Source organism: Oncorhynchus tshawytscha, linkage group LG16, assembly GCF_018296145.1.
Source record: "Oncorhynchus tshawytscha isolate Ot180627B linkage group LG16, Otsh_v2.0, whole genome shotgun sequence".
In the NCBI taxonomy this organism is placed as follows: domain Eukaryota; kingdom Metazoa; phylum Chordata; class Actinopteri; order Salmoniformes; family Salmonidae; genus Oncorhynchus; species Oncorhynchus tshawytscha.
In genome coordinates, this window is record NC_056444.1 from 76,782,972 (window position 1) to 76,802,211 (window position 19,240).

General features: G+C 42.9%; 1 protein-coding gene across 4 annotated transcripts in view; it reads right to left on the reverse strand.

The window, feature by feature from the left end:
• Positions 1-19,240, reverse strand: part of LOC112232720 (rho GTPase-activating protein 4-like) — a 43,069-nt gene that overhangs the window by 17,402 nt on the left and 6,427 nt on the right. For 3 of the 4 annotated variants that reach the window (XM_042299667.1, XM_042299666.1, XM_042299668.1), the window contains exons 2-7: positions 9,507-9,596; positions 8,389-8,560; positions 7,923-8,088; positions 2,292-2,354; positions 609-713; positions 353-481 (exon numbers count right to left, since the gene is read on the reverse strand). In XM_042299667.1, coding sequence (XP_042155601.1) covers positions 353-481; positions 609-713; positions 2,292-2,354; positions 7,923-8,088; positions 8,389-8,560; positions 9,507-9,573 — 702 coding nt within the window. In that variant the 5' untranslated portion in view covers positions 9,574-9,596. Of the gene's footprint in view, positions 1-352; positions 482-608; positions 714-2,291; positions 2,355-7,922; positions 8,089-8,388; positions 8,561-9,506; positions 9,597-15,095; positions 15,135-19,240 lie in introns of those variants that run through there. The other variant, XM_042299669.1, reaches the window with a different exon arrangement.

Here is a 19,240-nt window from a genome sequence, read left to right on the forward strand (position 1 = left end):
TGAGGGAAAAAAAACAATACATTTTTGAAAAAGGCTAACATAACAAAATGTGGAAAAAGGTCAAATGGTCTGAATACTTTCCACATTTACTGTGTATATAAAGTGTAATAATGGGATGCAAACTTAAAATGTAGTACATTTCAACTCTATATCTGACATGGTACAGGTGTGTTCATTTCTTAAGCCCATAACCATGTGTGTGAGGTGTATACTTTTGTTTAACAAACACTATGTGACCATGATTTAGCCCACTGCAGTGAAAGGTTATTAAGACAATGGTGACTGTGTTAAGACACTTCCAAAGACAGAGACACAGTTGACACACAGTCAGTGGATGTGAAGCAGCACTTACGTCCATGAGTGAGGAGAGGTCTTGGAGATAGTACTTGTTCATGGAAGCGTTGGCAGCAGCCAGATTGAGAAGGTAGTCATTACGAGCCTTAGTGCACTTCAGCTGTATCTCCTGCACTTTACACTGTCTCTGTAAACACATAGGAACGAGGTAGGACACATACAGTAAACACATACACACACATATCTCCATACTTGAACTCATTTAGACTAGAAAAAGGGATGCGAGGAGTGTATTTCAGAGAAGAAGAGTTTACTTTCTCAATCTTTTTAGAAGCTCCTTGTTTCTGTTTCTCTGCTTCCTTCAGCTTTCCCTCTGCAGACTCATACTCTGAGTGGTACTGATAGTAGGTCCGCCACGCCTTTAGACACACACAAAGAGAGAGAACATCCATCAACACGCCACATCACGCAAATACCGAGACGACTATTTTACATACCACCATATCCTTTTACACTGCTCAAAATAATAAAGGGAACGCTAAAATAACACATCCTAGATCTGAATGAATTAAATATTCTTATTAAATACTTATTTCTTCACATAGTTGAATGTGCTGACAACAAAATCACACAAAAATTATCAATGGAAAATAAATGTATCAACCCATGGAGGTCTGGATTTGGAGTCACACTCAAAAGTAAAGTGGAAAACCACACTACAGGCTGATCCAACTTTGATGTAATGTCCTTAAAACAAGTCAAAATGAGGCTCAGTAGTGTGTGTGGCCTCCACGTGCCTGTATGACCTCCCTACAACGCCTGGGCATGCTCCTGATGAGGTGGCGGAGGGATCTCCTCCCAGACCTGGACTAAAGCATCCGGCGGATGGAGCGAGACATGATGTCCCAGATGTGCTCAATTGGATTCAGGTATGGGGAACGGGCGGGCCAGTCCATAGCATCAATGCCTTCCTCTTGCAGGAACTGCTGACACAATCCAGCCACATGAGGTCTAGCATTGTCTTGCATTAGGCGGAACCCAGGGCCAACCGCACCAGCATATGGTCTCACAAGGGGTCTGAGGATCTCATCTCGGTACCTAATGGCAGTCAGGCTACCTCTGGCGAGCACATGGAGGGCTGTGCGGCCCCCCAAAGAAATACCACCCCACACCATGACTGACCCACCGCCAAACCGGTCATGCTGGAGGATGTTGCAGGCAGCAGAACGTTCTCCACGGAGTCTCCAGACTCTGTCACGTCTGTCACATGTGCTCAGTGTGAACCTGCTTTCATCTGTGAAGAGCACAGGGCGCCAGGGGCGAATTTGCCAATCTTGGTGTTCTCTGGCAAATGCCAAACATCCTGCACGGTGTTGGGCTGTAAGCACAACCCCCACCTGTGGACGTCGGGCCCTCACACCACCCTCATGGAGTCTGTTTCTGACCGTTTGAGCAGACACATGCACATTTGTGGCCTGCTGGAGGTAATTTTGCAGGGCTCTGGCAGTGCTCCTCCTTGCCTCCTGGTAGCGCCTCCATGCTCTGGACACTACGCTGACAGACACAGCAAATCTTCTTACCACAGCTCGCATTGATGTTCCATCCTGGATGAGCTGCACTACCTGAGCTACTTGTGTGGGTTGTAGACTCCGTCTCATGCTACCACTAGAGTGAAAGCACCACCAGCATTCAAAAGTGACCAAAACATCAGCCAGGAAGCATAGGAACTGATAAGTGGTCTGTAGTCACCACCTGCAGAATTTCCACCTGTTGTCTATTCCATTTGCACAACAGCATGTGAAATGTATTATCAATCAGTGTTGCTTCCTAAGTGGACAGTTTGATTTCACAGAAGTGTGATTGACTTGGAGTTACATTGTGTTGTTTAAGTGTTCCCTTTATTTTTTTGAGCAGTGTATTTTTATTTTTAAATATGCCATATTTAGTTTTCTAGCATGGTGTCTGTTTCCTGAACTTGTCAAATATGTCGGACTTACTGTCTGTAGCTCTGTGGTGACCTTCAACAGCCCATCCTGTAACTGGCTACAGACATCTTTAGTCTGGAAATATAGAGACCAACCAATAAGTTAGATAGATATAATAGAGACAGAGATAGAACAGCGACAGATATAGAATAGAGATAGATACAGAATAGAGACAGGGACAGAATAGAGACAAATATATAATAGAGACAGAGATACAGAATAAAGAGATACAGAATAGAGACAGAGATAGAATAGAGAAAATACATATAGAATAGAGAGAATAGAGACAGAGACAGAATAGAGATAGAATAGAGACATTTATAGAATAGAGACAGAATAGAGACAGAGATAGAATAGAGACAGAGATAGAATTGTGACATATATAGAGACAGAGATAGAATAGAGAAAATACATATAGAATAGAGACAGAGAGAATAGAGATAAATAGATTAAAGACAATAGAGACACATATATAAGAGACAGATATAGAATAGAGACAGATACAGAATAGACAATAGAGACAGGGATATAATCTAGACAAAGCAGACAGAATAAAGACAGCGAATCGAGACCATAAATATAGAACAGAGACAGAGATAGAATAGAGACCGAGACAGAATAGAGACATATATATATATATATATATATATATATAAAATATAATATGAGACGTAGACTAGAGACAGATATAGAATAGACATTAGAGACATATAATAGAGACAATAGGTATAGAATAGAGAAAGAGAGAATAGAGATAGAATGGAGACAGACAGATATAGAATAGAGACAGAATTGAGAAAGCGATAGAACAGAGATCAAACAGAGACATAAGAGAGAATAGAGGCAATAGATATAGAATAGAGACAGTTATAGAATATAGACTAGAGGTCGACCGATTAATCAGAATGGCCGATTAATTAGGGCCGATTTCAACGGCCTAGGAACGGTGGGTTAACTGCCTCGTTCAGGGGCAGAAAGACAGATTTTCACCTTGTCAGCTCGGGGGATCCAATCTTGCAACCTTACAGTTAACGAGTCCAACGCAATAACGACCTGCCTCTCTCTCGTTGCACTCCACAAGGAGACTGCCTGTTACGCGAATGCAGTAAGCCAAGGTAAGTTGCTAGCTAGCATTAAACTTATCTTATAAAAAACAACCAATCATAATCACTAGTTAACTACACATGGTTGATGATATTAATAGATATTATCTAGCGTGTCCTGCGTTGCATATAATCTAACTGAGCATACAAGCATCTAAGTATCTGACTGAGCAGTGGTAGGCAGAAGCAGGCGCGTAAACATTCATTCAAACAGCACTTTCGTGCGTTTTGACAGCAGCTCTTCGTTGTGCGTCAAGCATTGCGCTGTTTATGACTTCAAGCTTATCAACTCCCAAGATGAGGCTCGTGTAACAGAAGTGAAATGGCTAGCTAGTTAGCGCGTGCTATTTGTCGTTGTGTTGCTGGTTCGAGCCCAGGGAGGAGCGAGGAGAGGGACGGAAGCTATACTGTTACACTGGCAATACTAAAGTGCCTATAAGAACATCCAATAGTCAAAGGTTAATGAAATACAAATGGTATAGAGGGAAATAGTCCTATAATTCGTATAATAACTACAACCTAAAACTTCTTACCTGGGAATATTGAAGACTCATGTTAAAAGGAACCACCAGCTTTCATATGTTCTCATGTTCTGAGAAAGGAACTGAAACATTAGCTTTCTTACATAGCACATATTGCACTTTTACGTTCTTCTCCAACACTGTTTTTGCATTATTTAAACCAAATTGAACATGTTTCACTATCTACTTGAGGCTAAATTGATTTTATTGATGTATTATATGAAGTTAAAATAAGTGTTAATTCAGAATTGTTGTAATTGTCATTATTACAAATAAAAAAATTTAAAAAAATCGTCCGATTAACAGTATCGGGGTTGAAAAATCATAATCGGTCGACCTCTAATATAGACTGCGATAGAATGGAGACAATAGAGAGACAGACATTTAAGAGACAATAGAGACAGAATAGAATAGTGACAGAGAATAGAGACAGATAGAATAGAGCCAGAGAGAAGAGACAATAGAGAGAGACAGAATAGAGACAATAGTAGAGACAATAGAGAGAAACAGAATAGAGAGAGAATAGACAGAATAGAGACAGAATGAAGACAATAGAATAGAGACAATAGCTATAGAATAGAGAAAGAGAGAATAGAGACAGAATTGAGAATGAGATAGAACAGAGATCAAACAGAGACAGAGATATAATAGAGACAGAATAAAGACAGAGACAGAATAGAGACAGAGATAGAATAGAGACCGAGACAATAGAGACATACATATAAAGAGACAAGAGACATAGAATAGAGACAATACATATAGAATAGAGACAGAAATATAATAGAGACAGAGAGAATAGAGATACATAGAATAAAGACAGAGACAGAGAACAGGCATAGATATAATAGAGGCAGAGATAAAAGAGACATAGATAGAAGTGAAGGCAGAATAGAGACAGAGAGAAGAGACATACAGTTGAAGTCGGAAGTTTACATACACTTAGGTTTGAGTCATTAAAACTAGTTTTCAACCTCTCCAACAAATTTCTTGTTAATAAACAATAGTTTTGGCAAGTCAGTTAGGACATCTACTATGTGAATGACAAGTCATTTTTCCAACAATTGTTTACAGACAGATTATTTCACTTATAATTCACTGTATCACAATTCCAGTGTTTCAGAAGTTTACATACACTAAGTTGACTGTGCCTTTAAACAGCTTGGAAAATTCCAGAAAATGATGTAATGGCTTTAGAAGCTTCTGATGGGCTAATTGACATAATTTGTGTCAATTGGAGGTGTACCTCAAGGCCTACCTTCAAACTCAGTGCCTCTTTGCTTGACATCATGGGAAAATCAAAAGAAATCAGCCAAGACCTCAGAAAAACTATTGTAGACCTCCACAAGTCTGGTTCATTCTTGGGAGCAATTTCCAAACGCCTGAAGGTACCACGTTCATCTGTACAAATAATAGTACGCAAGTATAAACACATTGGGACCACACAGCCGTCATACCGCTCAGGAAGGAGACGCATTCTGTCTCCTAGAGATGAAAGTACTTTTGTACGAAAAGTGCAAATCAATCCCAGAACAACAGCAAAGGACCTTGTGAACATGCTGGAGGAAACAGGTACAAACGTATCTATATCCACAGTAAAACGAGTCCTATATCGACATAACCTGAAAGGCCACTCAGCAAGGAAGAAGCCACTGCTCCAAACCCACCATAAAAAAGCCAGACTACGGTTTGCAACTGCACACGGGGACAAAGATCTTACTTTTTGGGGAAATGTCCTCTGGTCTGATGAAACAAAAATAGAACTGTTTGGCCATGCTCTTGCTGCGGGCGATTCCCTGATCCACCTCTACGCAGACGACACCATTCTATATACTTTCGGCCCGTCATTGGACACTGTGCTATCTAACCTCCAAACAAGCTTCAATGCCATACAACACTCCTTCCGTGGCCTCCAACTGCTCTTAAACGCTAGTAAAACCAAATGCATGCTTTTCAACCGTTCGCTTCCTGCACCCGCACGCCTGACTAGCATCACCACCCTGGATGGTTCCGACCTTGAATATGTGGACATCTATAAGTACCTAAGTGTCTGGCTAGACTGCAAACTCTCCTTCCAGACTCATATCAAACATCTCCAATCGAAAATCAAATCAAGAGTCGGCTTTCTATTCCGCAACAAAGCCTCCTTCACTCACGCCGCCAAGCTTACCCTAGTAAAACTGACTATCCTACCGATCCTCGACTTCGGCGATGTCATCTACAAAATGGCTTCCAACGTCTACTCAGCAAACTGGATGCAGTCTATCACAGTGCCATCCGTTTTGTCACTAAAGCACCTTATACCACCCACCACTGCGACTTGTATGCTCTAGTCGGCTGGCCCTCGTTACATATTCGTCGCCAGACCCACTGGCTCCAGGTCATCTACAAGTCCATGCTAGGTAAAGCTCCGCCTTATCTCAGTTCACTGGTCACGATGGCAACACCCATCCGTAGCACGTGCTCCAGCAGGTGTATCTCACTGATCATCCCTAAATCCAACACCTCATTTGGCCGCCTTTCGTTCCAGTACTCTGCTGCCTGTGACTGGAACGAATTGCAAAAATCGCTGAAGTTGGAGACTTTTATCTCCCTCACCAACTTCAAACATCAGCTATCTGAGCAGCTAACCGATCGCTGCAGCTGTACATAGTCTATTGGTAAATAGCCCACCCATTTTCACCTACCTCATCCCCATACTGTTTTTATTTATTTACTTTTCTGCTCTTTTGCACACCAATATCTCTACCTGTACATGACCATCTGATCATTTATCACTCCAGTGTTAATCTGCAAAATTGTAATTATTCGCCTACCTCCTCATGCCTTTTGCACACATTGTATATAGACTCCCCCTTTGTTTTCTACTGTGTTATTGACTTGTTAATTGTTTATTCCATGTGTAACTCTGTGTTGTCTGCTCACACTGCTATGCTTTATCTTGGCCAGGTCGCAGTTGCAAATGAGAACTTGTTCTCAACTAGCCTACCTGGTTAAATAAAGGTGAAATAAAAAAAATAAATAAAAATAAAATAATGACCATGGTTATGTATGGAGGAAAAAGGGGGAGGCTTGCAAGCCGAAGAACACCATCCCAACCATGAAGCATCATGCTGTGGGGATAATTTGCTACAGGAGGGACTGATGCACTTCACAAAATAGATGGCATCATGAGGTAGGACAATTATGTGGATAAAATGAAGCAACATCTCAAGACATCAGTCAGGAAGTTAAAGCTTGGTCACAAATGGGTATTCCAAATGGACAATGACCCCAAGCATACTTCCAAAGTTGTGGCAAAATGGCTTGAGGACAACAAAGTCAAGGTATTGGAGTGGCCATCACAAAGCCCTGACCTCAATCCTATAGAAAATTTGTGGGCAGAACTGAAAAAGTGTGTGCGAGCAGTTAACTCAGTTACACCAGCTCTGTCAGGAGGAATAGGCCAAAATTCACCCAACTTATTGTGGGAAGCTTGGGGAAGGCTACCTGAAACGTTTGACCCAAGTTAAACAAATTAAAGACAATGCTACCAAATACTAATTGAGTATGTGTAAACTTCTGACCCACTGGGAATGTGATGAAAGAAATATAAGCTGAAATAAATTATTCTGACATTTCACATTCTTAAAATAAAGTGGTGATCCTAACTGTCCTAAAACATTTTTTTTTACTAGGTTTAAATGTCAGGAATTGTGAAAAACTGAGTTTAAATGTATTTGGTTAAGGTGTTTGTAAACTTTCAACTTCAACTGTAGATAGAAGAGAGAGATAGACTAGAGACATAGATAGAATAGAGGTAGAGATAGAATAGAGATAATAAAGACAGATAGAATAGACATTCTATTCTAGAAGAGACAGAATAGAAAGAGACAATAGAGAGATAGAAGTGACATAGAGACAGAATAGAGAGAGACAGAATAGAGATAGATAGGATTCCCCAGGTCTCATTGGAAAACAGTTGCAAGTGTAACTGAGTGGACTATCCTGGCTAAATGAATCAAATGAAGATAGAGCAGTACCCTCTTGGCCAGGCGCTGTGTGATCTCCAGAGAGTGTGTGAGGGGCTGGGTGAGGGTGGTGCTACAGCTGTCACTCACACCACTGTGGTCTTTGCTCTCCTGTCTGGTCTGAGCCAGCAGGACCAGCCAACACTGGGCCACAGACTGACCACTGCCAGGCTCCTTCCTGAAAGATAGAGGCACCGGGAAGGGACATGTTTTAACCATAGAAATTAACCACTAGTTACTAGAATGGAAAATACTAGAATGGGAAATGTAAAAACACCTTTTTTAGTTCAGGAATAGGCTTAATCTGTGTCTGGGAAACCAGCCCTATGTAATTGCTAGCATGCATGAGAGTAGTTTCAGAGACACAAAGCCATATCAACTCTAGCCTGGTCCCATATCTGTTTGTGCTGTGCTGCCAACTCAATGAGTTAGAATAACACTAACAGAAATAGCACAAACATATCTGTGAGCAACTTACCTTTTGATTTTGGAGGTAAACCTCTCGGCCAATTTGTCCAGCGAGCGTGCGTACTCTCCTTCTATCTCACTGCGTCTACGCAGGTAGTCTGTCAGATCCTGAAGCTGCTGAGATTTCTGCTCCAACTGCAGATCCAAAACCTTCAACTGGTCCACCAACTGACAACGCACCTCTGGGGGTGGGAGCGGAGAGAGAGATACAGACAAAGAGTGAGAGAAGAAAGCGAGAGGGGGGGAGGAAGAGAGAGTGAGAGAGAAAGGAAAGAGGGGGGAGGAAGAGAGAGAAGGAAAGAGAGGGAGAGAAAGGGAAAGAGGGAGAGATGGAGAGAGAAAGGGAAAGAGAGGGAGAGATGGGAGGGAGAGAAAGGGAAAGAAAAATTGGTAAGGAGATAGATGTATACAGTTGCAGCCAAATATATTGGCACTTTGTGAATTATTCACTATTTCTTCTCAAATAAGTTAAAATAACCTTGTTATTGGATTTTCAACATCGCAGAACTAATTTTATAAGTAATTTAGAAAATAAAGACAAATGCCATGGACAAAATTATTGCAACCCCAGAGCTAGTACTTGATTGCATGGCCTTTGGCCAAGATATCTGCAGATAAACTCTTCTTGTAGCCATCAATGTGCTTACTGCACCTTTCTACTGGCAATTTGGCCCCTCTTCAGCAGCAAACCACTCTAATTACTCAATGTTTGAGAGGAGCCCTCCACCAACTGCTGTTTTCAGATCTTTTTCTGTTCGACCTGACGAAGATCCGTTTGGGATGGAAACGTTGTCAATAAAGCGGTGGATTGGGAGCTTTAACAGTTCAAAACTGCTGAACACATAGTTATATTGACTACGTCTGTCTTAGCTCGCTCATTAATGTCTTCATCGAAATGACGGAATGCCTCTTATCCGCTCATCGTTCCCTCAATTGTCAGTAGAAACCACATTTGTTTAAGTACAATTAATGTATTGTTTAGTGTTCTATTGTGTAGTGGCATTGCTGGCATGCATCAACAACAAAAAAATTGGTGAGTTTGCCCCACCAAGATTTACATGCTAAAATCATCGCTGGCTGTGCAGTAAAGTAATGTAAGAGGATAAAAACATCAAGGACTTCCCCTACCTTTGATTTGTGTGTCATAGTCCACAGCTCCAACTCTCTCTTTTCTGAGCTTCACATGTGATGTCATTGTTGCTCCGACAGGGTGAAACTCTGTTGCAAAGAAGAGATATCAATAATTCCACAAGGTTTTCTACAATAGTTTGACCTGAAACGTTACTGCAGCTTATCACCTAGTTCCTGACAAAAGCCTTATTCTCTATACACATGCTTATTGGAGTACACTGTAAAAATATATATATATTGAGATCCAGTCAAAATTACTCATTGTATCTAGTCAAGTCAACTAAATGTGCTAAATAAATGTTACAATTTGTATTTGTATTTATTAGGGATCCCCATTAGCTGCTGCCAAGGCAGCAGATACTCTTCCTGGGGTCCAAACACACCAAAGGACCCACATTACATATAAAACAACAGATAAAACAGTGACCTATGTTTGTACTGAATGAGCTGAAGATAAAACAGTACATCATATAACATCCCTACACCACCACATATCCACAACACAAAATGTTCAATCCCACCATACAACAATATCCCAATGTGTGCGTATGCATGTGTCTGTACCTGTGTGTGTGTGTGTGTCTCTTCACAGTCCCCGTTGTTCCATAAGGTGCATTTCTACCTGCTTTTTACTGCTTGCATTAGTTACCTGATGTGGAATAGAGTTTCATGTAGTCATGGGTCAATGTAGTACTGTGCGCCTCCCATAGTCTGTTCTGGACTTGGGGACTGTGAAGAGACCTCTGGTGGCATGTTGTGTGGCGTATGCATGGGTGTCCGAGCTGTGCGCTAGTATTTTAAATGGACAGCTCGGTACATTCAGCTTGTCAACACCTCTAAGAAAAACAAGTAATGATGAAGTCAATCTCTCTTCCACTTTGAGCCAGGAGAGATTGACATGCATGTCAATAATGTTAGCTCTCTGTGTACTTTTAAGGGCCAGCCGTGCTGCCCTGTTCTGAGACTTCTGCAATTTTCCCAAGTCCCTCTTTGTGGCACCTGACCACACAACTGAACAGTAGTCTAGGTGCGACAAAACCAGGGCCTGTAGGACCTGCCTTGTTGATAGTGTTGTTAAGAAGGCAGAGCAGTGCTTTATTATGGCCAGACTTCTCCCCATCTTAGCAACTGTTGAATCAAAATGTTTTGACCATGACAGTTTACAATCCAGGGTTACTCCAAGCAGTTTAGTCACCTCAACCTGCTCAATTTCCACATTATTCATTACTAGATGTAATTGAGGTTTAGGGTTTAGTGAATGATTTGTCCCAAATACAATGCTTTTAGTTCTGGAAATATTTAGAACTAACATTCCTTGCTACCTATTCTGAAACTAACTGCAGCTCTTTGTTAAGTGTTGCAGTCATTTCAGTCGTTGTAGTAGCTGACATGTATAGCATTGAGTCATCCACATACATAGACACACTGGCCTTACTCAAAGCCAGTGGCATGTTGTTAGTAAAGATGGAAAATAGCGAGGGCCTAAACAGCTACCCTGGGGAATTCCTGATTCTATCTGGATTATGGTTGAGGCTTCCATTAAAGAACACTCTCTGTGTTCTGTTAGACAAGTAACTCTTTATCCACATTATAGCAGGGGGTGTAAAGTAGAGGTCGACCGATTATGATTTTCAACGCCGATACCGATTATTGGAGGACCAAAAAGCCGATAGCAATTAATCGACCGATTTATTGCTTTTTATAATAAAAAATGTATTTGTAATAATGACAATTACAACAATACTGAATTAACACTTATTTTAACTTAATATAATACATCAATAAAATCAATTTAGCATCAAGTAGATAATGAAACATGTTCAATTTGGTTTAAATAATGCAAAAACAAAGTGTTGGAGAAGAACGTAAAAGTGCAATATGTGCTATGTAAGAAAGCTAACGTTTCAGTTCAGAACATGAGAACATATGAAGAACATGGCTAACTGGAGAGACGCTATCCGAAGCGGTGCAGCCAGCGGGTTTCTCCACGCATCGCGCATCTTTCTGGTAAGAAGAGGGGCGGGGGCGTATGCCTTATGACCAACGTGACATGGTGTGATGAAAGAAACATACAGGAACTCAAATCCTTCTGTTCACCTGATTTAGAATTCCTCACAATCAAATGTAGACCGCATTATCTACCAAGAGAATTCTCTTCGATTATAATCACAGCCGTATATATCCCCCCCAAGCAGACACATCGATGGCTCTGAACGAACTTTATTTAACTCTCTGCAAACTGGAAACGATTTATCCGGAGGCTGCATTCATTGTAGCTGGGGATTTTAACAAGGCTAATCTGAAAACAAGACTCCCTAAATTTTATCAGCATATCGATTGCGCAACCAGGGGTGGAAAGACCCTGGATCATTGTTACTCTAACTTCCGCGACGCATATAAGGCCCTGCCCCGCCCCCCTTTCGGAAAAGCTGACCACGACTCCATTTTGTTGATCCCTGCATACAGACAGAAACTAAAACAAGAAGCTCCCACGCTGAGGTCTGTCCAACGCTGGTCTGACCAAGCTGACTCCACACTCCAAGACTGCTTCCATCACGTGGACTGGGAGATGTTTCGTATTGCGTCAGACAACAACATTGACGAATACGCTGATTCGGTGTGCGAGTTCATTAGAACGTGCGTTGAAGATGTCGTTCCCATAGCAACGATTAAAACATTCCCTAACCAGAAACCGTGGATTGATGGCAGCATTCGTGTGAAACTGAAGGCGCGAACCACTGCTTTTAATCAGGGCAAGGTGTCTGGTAACATGACTGAATACAAACAGTGCAGCTATTCCCTCCGCAAGGCTATCAAACAAGCTAAGCGCCAGTACAGAGACAAAGTAGAATCTCAATTCAACGGCTCAGACACAAGAGGCATGTGGCAGGGTCTACAGTCAATCACGGACTACAGGAAGAAACCCAGCCCAGTCACGGACCAGGATGTCTTGCTCCCAGGCAGACTAAATAACTTTTTGCCCGCTTTGAGGACAATACAGTGCCACTGACACGGCCTGCAACGAAAACATGCGGTCTCTCCTTCACTGCAGCCGAAGTGAGTAAGACATTTAAACGTGTTAACCCTCGCAAGGCTGCAGGCCCAGACGGCATCCCCAGCCGCGCCCTCAGAGCATGCGCAGACCAGCTGGCCGGTGTGTTTACGGACATATTCAATCAATCCCTATACCAGTCTGCCGTTCCCACATGCTTCAAGAGGGCCACCATTGTTCCTGTTCCCAAGAAAGCTAAGGTAACTGAGCTAAACGACTACCGCCCCGTAGCACTCACATCCGTCATCATGAAGTGCTTTGAGAGACTAGTCAAGGACCATATCACCTCCACCCTACCTGACACCCTAGACCCACTCCAATTTGCTTACCGCCCAAATAGGTCCACAGACGATGCAATCTCAACCACACTGCACACTGCCCTAACCCATCTGGACAAGAGGAATACCTATGTGAGAATGCTGTTCATCGACTACAGCTCGGCATTCAACACCATAGTACCCTCCAAGCTCGTCATCAAGCTCGAGACCCTGGGTCTCGACCCCGCCCTGTGCAACTGGGTACTGGACTTCCTGACGGGCCGCCCCCAGGTGGTGAGGGTAGGCAACAACATCTCCTCCCCGCTGATCCTCAACACTGGGGCCCCACAAGGGTGCGTTCTGAGCCCTCTCCTGTACTCCCTGTTCACCCACGACTGCGTGGCCACGCACGCCTCCAACTCAATCATCAAGTTTGCGGACGACACAACAGTGGTAGGCTTGATTACCAACAACGACGAGACGGCCTACAGGGAGGAGGTGAGGGCCCTCGGAGTGTGGTGTCAGGAAAATAACCTCACACTCAACGTCAACAAAACTAAGGAGATGATTGTGGACTTCAGGAAACAGCAGAGGGAACACCCCCCCATCCACATCGATGGAACAGTAGTGGAGAGGGTAGCAAGTTTTAAGTTCCTCGGCATACACATCACAGAGAAACTGAATTGGTCCACTCACACAGACAGCATCGTGAGGAAGGCGCAGCAGCGCCTCTTCAACCTCAGGAGGCTGAAGAAATTCGGCTTGTCACCAAAAGCACTCACAAACTTCTACAGATGCACAATCGAGAGCATCCTGGCGGGCTGTATCACCGCCTGGTATGGCAACTGCACCGCCCTCAACCGTAAGGCTCTCCAGAGGGTAGTGAGGTCTGCACAACGCATCACCGGGGGCAAACTACCTGCCCTCCAGGACACCTACACCACCCGATGCTACAGGAAGGCCATAAAGATCATCAAGGACATCAACCACCCGAGCCACTGCCTGTTCACCCCGCTGTCATCCAGAAGGCGAGGTCAGTACAGGTGCATCAAAGCTGGGACCGAGAGACTGAAAAACAGCTTCTATCTCAAGGCCATCAGACTGTTAAACAGCCACCACTAACATTGAGTGGCTACTGCCAACACACTATCAATGACACTGACTCTACTCCAGCCACTTTAATAATGGGAATTGATGGGAAATTATGTAAATATATCACTAGCCACTTTAAACAATGCTACCTTATATAATGTTACTTACCCTACATTATTCATCTCATATGCATACGTAGATACTGTACTATATATCATCGACTGCATCCTTATGTAATACATGTATCACTAGCCACTTTAACTATGCCACTTGGTTTACATACTCATCTCATATGTATATACTGTACTCGATATCACCTACTGTATCTTGCCTATGCTGCTCTGTACCATCACTCATTCATATATCCTTATGTACATATTCTTTATCCCCTTACACTGTGTATAAGACAGTAGTTTTTTGGAATTGTTAGATTACTTGTTCGTTATTACTGCATTGTCGGAACTAGAAGCACAAGCATTTCGCTACACTCGCATTAACATCTGCTAACCATGTGTATGTGACAAATAAAATTTGATTTGATTTGATTTTATGAAAGCTGTTGGTTCCTTTTAACATGAGTCTTCAATATTCCCAGGTAAGAAATTTTAGGTTGTAGTTATTATAGAACTATTTCCTTCTATACCATTTGTATTTCATTAACCTTTGACTATTGGATGTTCTTATAGGCACTTTAGTATTGCCAGTGTAACAGTATAGCTTCCGTCCCTCTCCTCGCTCCTCCCTGGGCTCGAACCAGCAACACAACGACAAAAGCCACCACATCGAAGCAGCGTTACCCATGCAGAGCAAGGTAAACAACCACCCCAAGGCTCAGAGCGAGTGAAGTTTGAAACGCTATTAGCGCGCGCTAAGTAGCTAGCCATTTCACTTCTGTTACACGAGCCTCATCTCGGGAGTTGATAGGCTTGAAGTCATAAACAGCGAAATGCTTGACGCACAACGAAGAGCTGCTGGCAAAACCCACAAAAGTGCTGTTTGAATGAATGTTTACGCGCCTGCTTCTGCCTACCACCGCTCAGTCAGATACTTGTATGCTCAGTCAGATTATATGCAACACAGGACATGCTAGATAATATCTAGTAATATCATCAACCATGTGTAGTTAACTAGTGATTATGATTGATTGTTTTTATAAGATAAGTTTAATGCTAGCTAGCAACTTACCGTGGCTTACTGCATTTGCGTAACAGGCAGTCTCCTTGTGGAGTGCAACGAGAGAGAGACAGGTCGTTATTGTGTTGGACTAGTTAACTGTAAGATTGGATCCCCCGAGCTGACAAGGTGAAAATCTGTCTTTCTGCCCCTGAACGAGGTAGTTAACCCACCGTTCCTAGGCCGTCATTGAAAATAAGAATGTTTTCTTAACTGACTTGCCTAGTTAAATAAAAAATTTAATAAATGTGTAAAAAAATATATTTAAGAAATGGGCAAATCGGCACCCAAAAATACAGATTTCCGATTGTTATGAAAACTTGAAATCAGCCCCAATTAATCGGCCATTCCGATTAATCGGTCGACCTCTAGTGTAAAGCCATAACACATACATTTTTCCAGCAGCAGACAATGATCGATAATGTCAAAAGCTGCACTGAAGTCTAACAAGACAGCTCCCACAATCATTTTATCATCAACTTCTCTCAGCCAATCATCAGTCATTTGTGTAAGTGCTGTGCTTGTTGAGTGTCCTTCCCTTTATGCGTGATTTCAACTCACTGAAAAATTCAAAAGATATTAATTCAAATTAAGTTAGCAAAAACAATGCGCTTACTCAACTTAGAAATTCACAACCATGAAGTCAAATCAATTGAACCAACATAACAGTTGCGTTGACAAAAATATCAAGTTAATTTGATACGTTGTAGTTATCTTGTCTTAACTTATGAAATTAAATCAGCTAAGAACGACTTGTTTACTCAAGTCAAATCAACTGAAGCAACATAACTAATGTGTTAACTGAAAATATCAAGATGACTTCAACTTATTTTTTGGGGGGTGGAGCTCATTAGAATAATACTCAGTATTTGCAACAGTTAATTTTTACATTGACATTTTGGTCAGACACTTTTATCCAGAGCGACTTTAGCTAGTGCATTTAAAGAAGGACGGTAAACAACTACATGTAAAAAGCTTACGTAACCATGACTGAGAATGTCATTGTAGCTAGTGGTCCGTTAATGGGTTGAAATTACGGAGTGCGCTGCCGGTTTTGAAACTGGCGAAAAAGCTCACACAAGAGCAAGTGACTGATGGGAGCATAATGTTCCCTACTTAAATCTCTATTATATCATTTCAAAAACTTTGTCAGTTCTGAAATGTGTAATTTTCAAAGTAGTTGTTTCAACTGTATAACGTTGTTCAGTTCAAACAACAAATAGTTTTGTTTTTCTGACTAGCAAATATGTGTCCTCTCCACTCAAAAACTTGTCAAAACAAATTGAGTAGCTTGTTAGCATAACTAAAACAATCAGTTAAAGCACATTGATTTCAATTTCATCAAAGCAAATTTGAGGAAAAGGCTAGCTAAATTCTATCAGCATATTGACTGTAGCACTCGCGCTGGAAAAACACTCGAACATTGTAACTCAAATTTCCTGGATGCATGTAAGGCCCTCTCCCGCCCTCCTTTCAGCAAATCTGACCATGACTCCATTTTGCTACTCCATTCTTATAGGCATAAACTCAAATAAGAAGTACCAGCGCTGAGGAATATTCAACGCTGGTATGACCAATCGGAATCCACGCTTCAAGATTGTTTTGATCACGCGAATTGGGATGTGTCCCGGGTAGCTTCAGAGAATAATATTGATGTGTACACCGAGACGGTTACTGAGTTCATCAAGAAGTGTATAGGAGATGCTGTACCCACTGTGACTATTAAAACCTACCCTAACCAGAAACCGCAGATAGATGGTAGATTCGCATTAAACTGAAAGAAATGGTGGGAATATGGCAGAATATAAACATTCTCTCTGTAAGACAATCAAACAGATGAAACATCAGTATAGAGACAATGTGGAGTCGCAAAACAGCTCAGACACAAGACGTAAACTCAGCAAAAAAAGGACCCTGTCTTTGGAAGATCATTTGTAAAAATCCAAATAACTTCGCAGATCTTCATTGTAAAGGGTTTAAACACTGTTTCCCATGTTTGTTCAATGAACCATAAACAAAAAAATATGCCCAGGGTCCCTGCTCATCTGCATGAACGTGCCTTAGGCATGTTGCAAGGAGGCATGAGGACTGCAGATGTGGCCAGGGAAATAAATTGCAATGTCCGTACTGTGAGACGCCTAAGACAGCGCTACAGGGAGACAGGACAGACAGCTGATCGTCTCTGCAGTGGCAGACCGTGTAACAACACCGGCACAGGATCGGTACATCGAACATCACACCTGCGGGACAGGTACAGGATGGCAACAACAACTGCCCGAGTTACACCAGGAACACACAATTCATGCTCAGTGCTCAGACTGTTCGCAATAGGCTGAGAGAGGCTGGACTGTGGGCTTGTAGGCCTGTTGTAAGGCAGGTCCTCACCAGACATCACCGGCAACAACGTCGACTATGGGCACAAAACCCACCGTCGCTGGACCAGACAGGACCGGCAAAAGGTGCTCTTCACTGACGAGTCGCAGTTTTGTCTCACCAGGGGTGATGGTCAGATTTGCGTTTATCGTCGAAGGAATGAGCATTACACCGAGGCCTGTACTCTGGAGTGGGATTGATTTGGAGGTGGAGGGTCCGTCATGGTCTGGGGAAGAGTGTCACAGCATCATTGGACGGAGCTCGTTGTCATTGCAGGCAATCTCAATGCTGTGCGTTACAGGAGAGACATCCTCCTCCCTCATGCGGTACCCTTCCTGCAGGCTCATCCTGACATGACCCTCCAGCATGACAATGCCACTAGCCATACTGCTCGTTCTGTGCATGATTTCCTGCAAGACAGGAATGTCAGTGTTCTGCCATGGCCAGCGAAGAGCCCGGATTTCAATCCCATTGAGCACGCCTGGGACTTGTTGGATCGGAGGGTGAGGGCCCTCCCCCCCAGAAATATCCGGACTCTGGAAGGTGCCTTGGTGGAAGAGTGGGGTAACATCTCACAGCAAGAACTGGCAAATCTGGTGCAGTCCATGAGGAGGAGATGCACTGCAGTACTTAATGCAGCTGGTGGCCACACCAGATACTGAATGTTACTTTTGATTTTGACCCCCCTTTGTTCAGGGACACAGTATTCCATTTCTGTTAGTCACATGTCTGTGGAATTTGTTCAGTTTATGTCTCATTTGTCAATCTTGTTATGTTCATACAAATATTTACACATGTTAAGTTTGCTGAAAATAAACGCAGTTGACGGTGAGAGGACGTTTCTTTTTTTGCTGAGTGTATGTGGCAGGGTCTACAGACAATTACGAACTACAAAAGGAAAACCAGCCATGACGCCTTGCTCCCAGACAAGCTAAACATGTTCTTTGCCCACTTTGATGATAACACAGTGCCACCGACACTCGCTAAGCTGCTGGCTCAGACGGCATCCCTAGCTGCGCCCTTAGAGCATGCACAGACCAGCTGGCTGATGTGTTTATGGACATATTCAATTTCTCCCTATCCCAGTCTGCTGTCCCCACATGCTTCAAGATGGCCACCATTGTCCCTGTTCCCAAGAATGCAAAGGTAACTGAACTAAATGACTATCGCCCCATAGCACTCACTTATGTCATCATGAAGTACTTTTGAGAGACTAGTCAAGGATCATATCACCTCCACCCTACCTGACACCCTAGACCTACTCCAATTTTCTTTCCGCCCCAATAGGTCCACAGATGATGCAATCGCACCCACACTGCCCTATCCCATTTGGACAAGAGGAATACCTATGTTAGAATGCTGTTAATTGACTATAGCTCAGCATTCAACACCATAGTACCCTCCAAGCTCATCATTAAGCTTGAGGACCTGGGTCTAAATCCTGCCCTGTACAACTGGGTCCTGGACTTCCTGACGGCCGCCCCCAGGTGGTGAATGTAGGAATCAACACCTCCACTTCACTGATCCTCAAAACTGGGGCCCCAAAAGGGTGCGTGCTCAGTCCCCTCCTGTACTCCCTGTTCACCCATGACTGCGTGGCCATGCACGCCTCCAACTCAATCATAAAGTTTGCAGACAACATAACAGTAGTAAGCTTGATTACCAACAACGATGAGTCAGCGTCCAGGGGGAGGTGAGGGCTCTGGGAGTGTGGTGCCAGGAAAATAACCTCTCACCTAATGTCAACAATACAAAGGAGATGATCGTGGACTTCAGGAAACAGC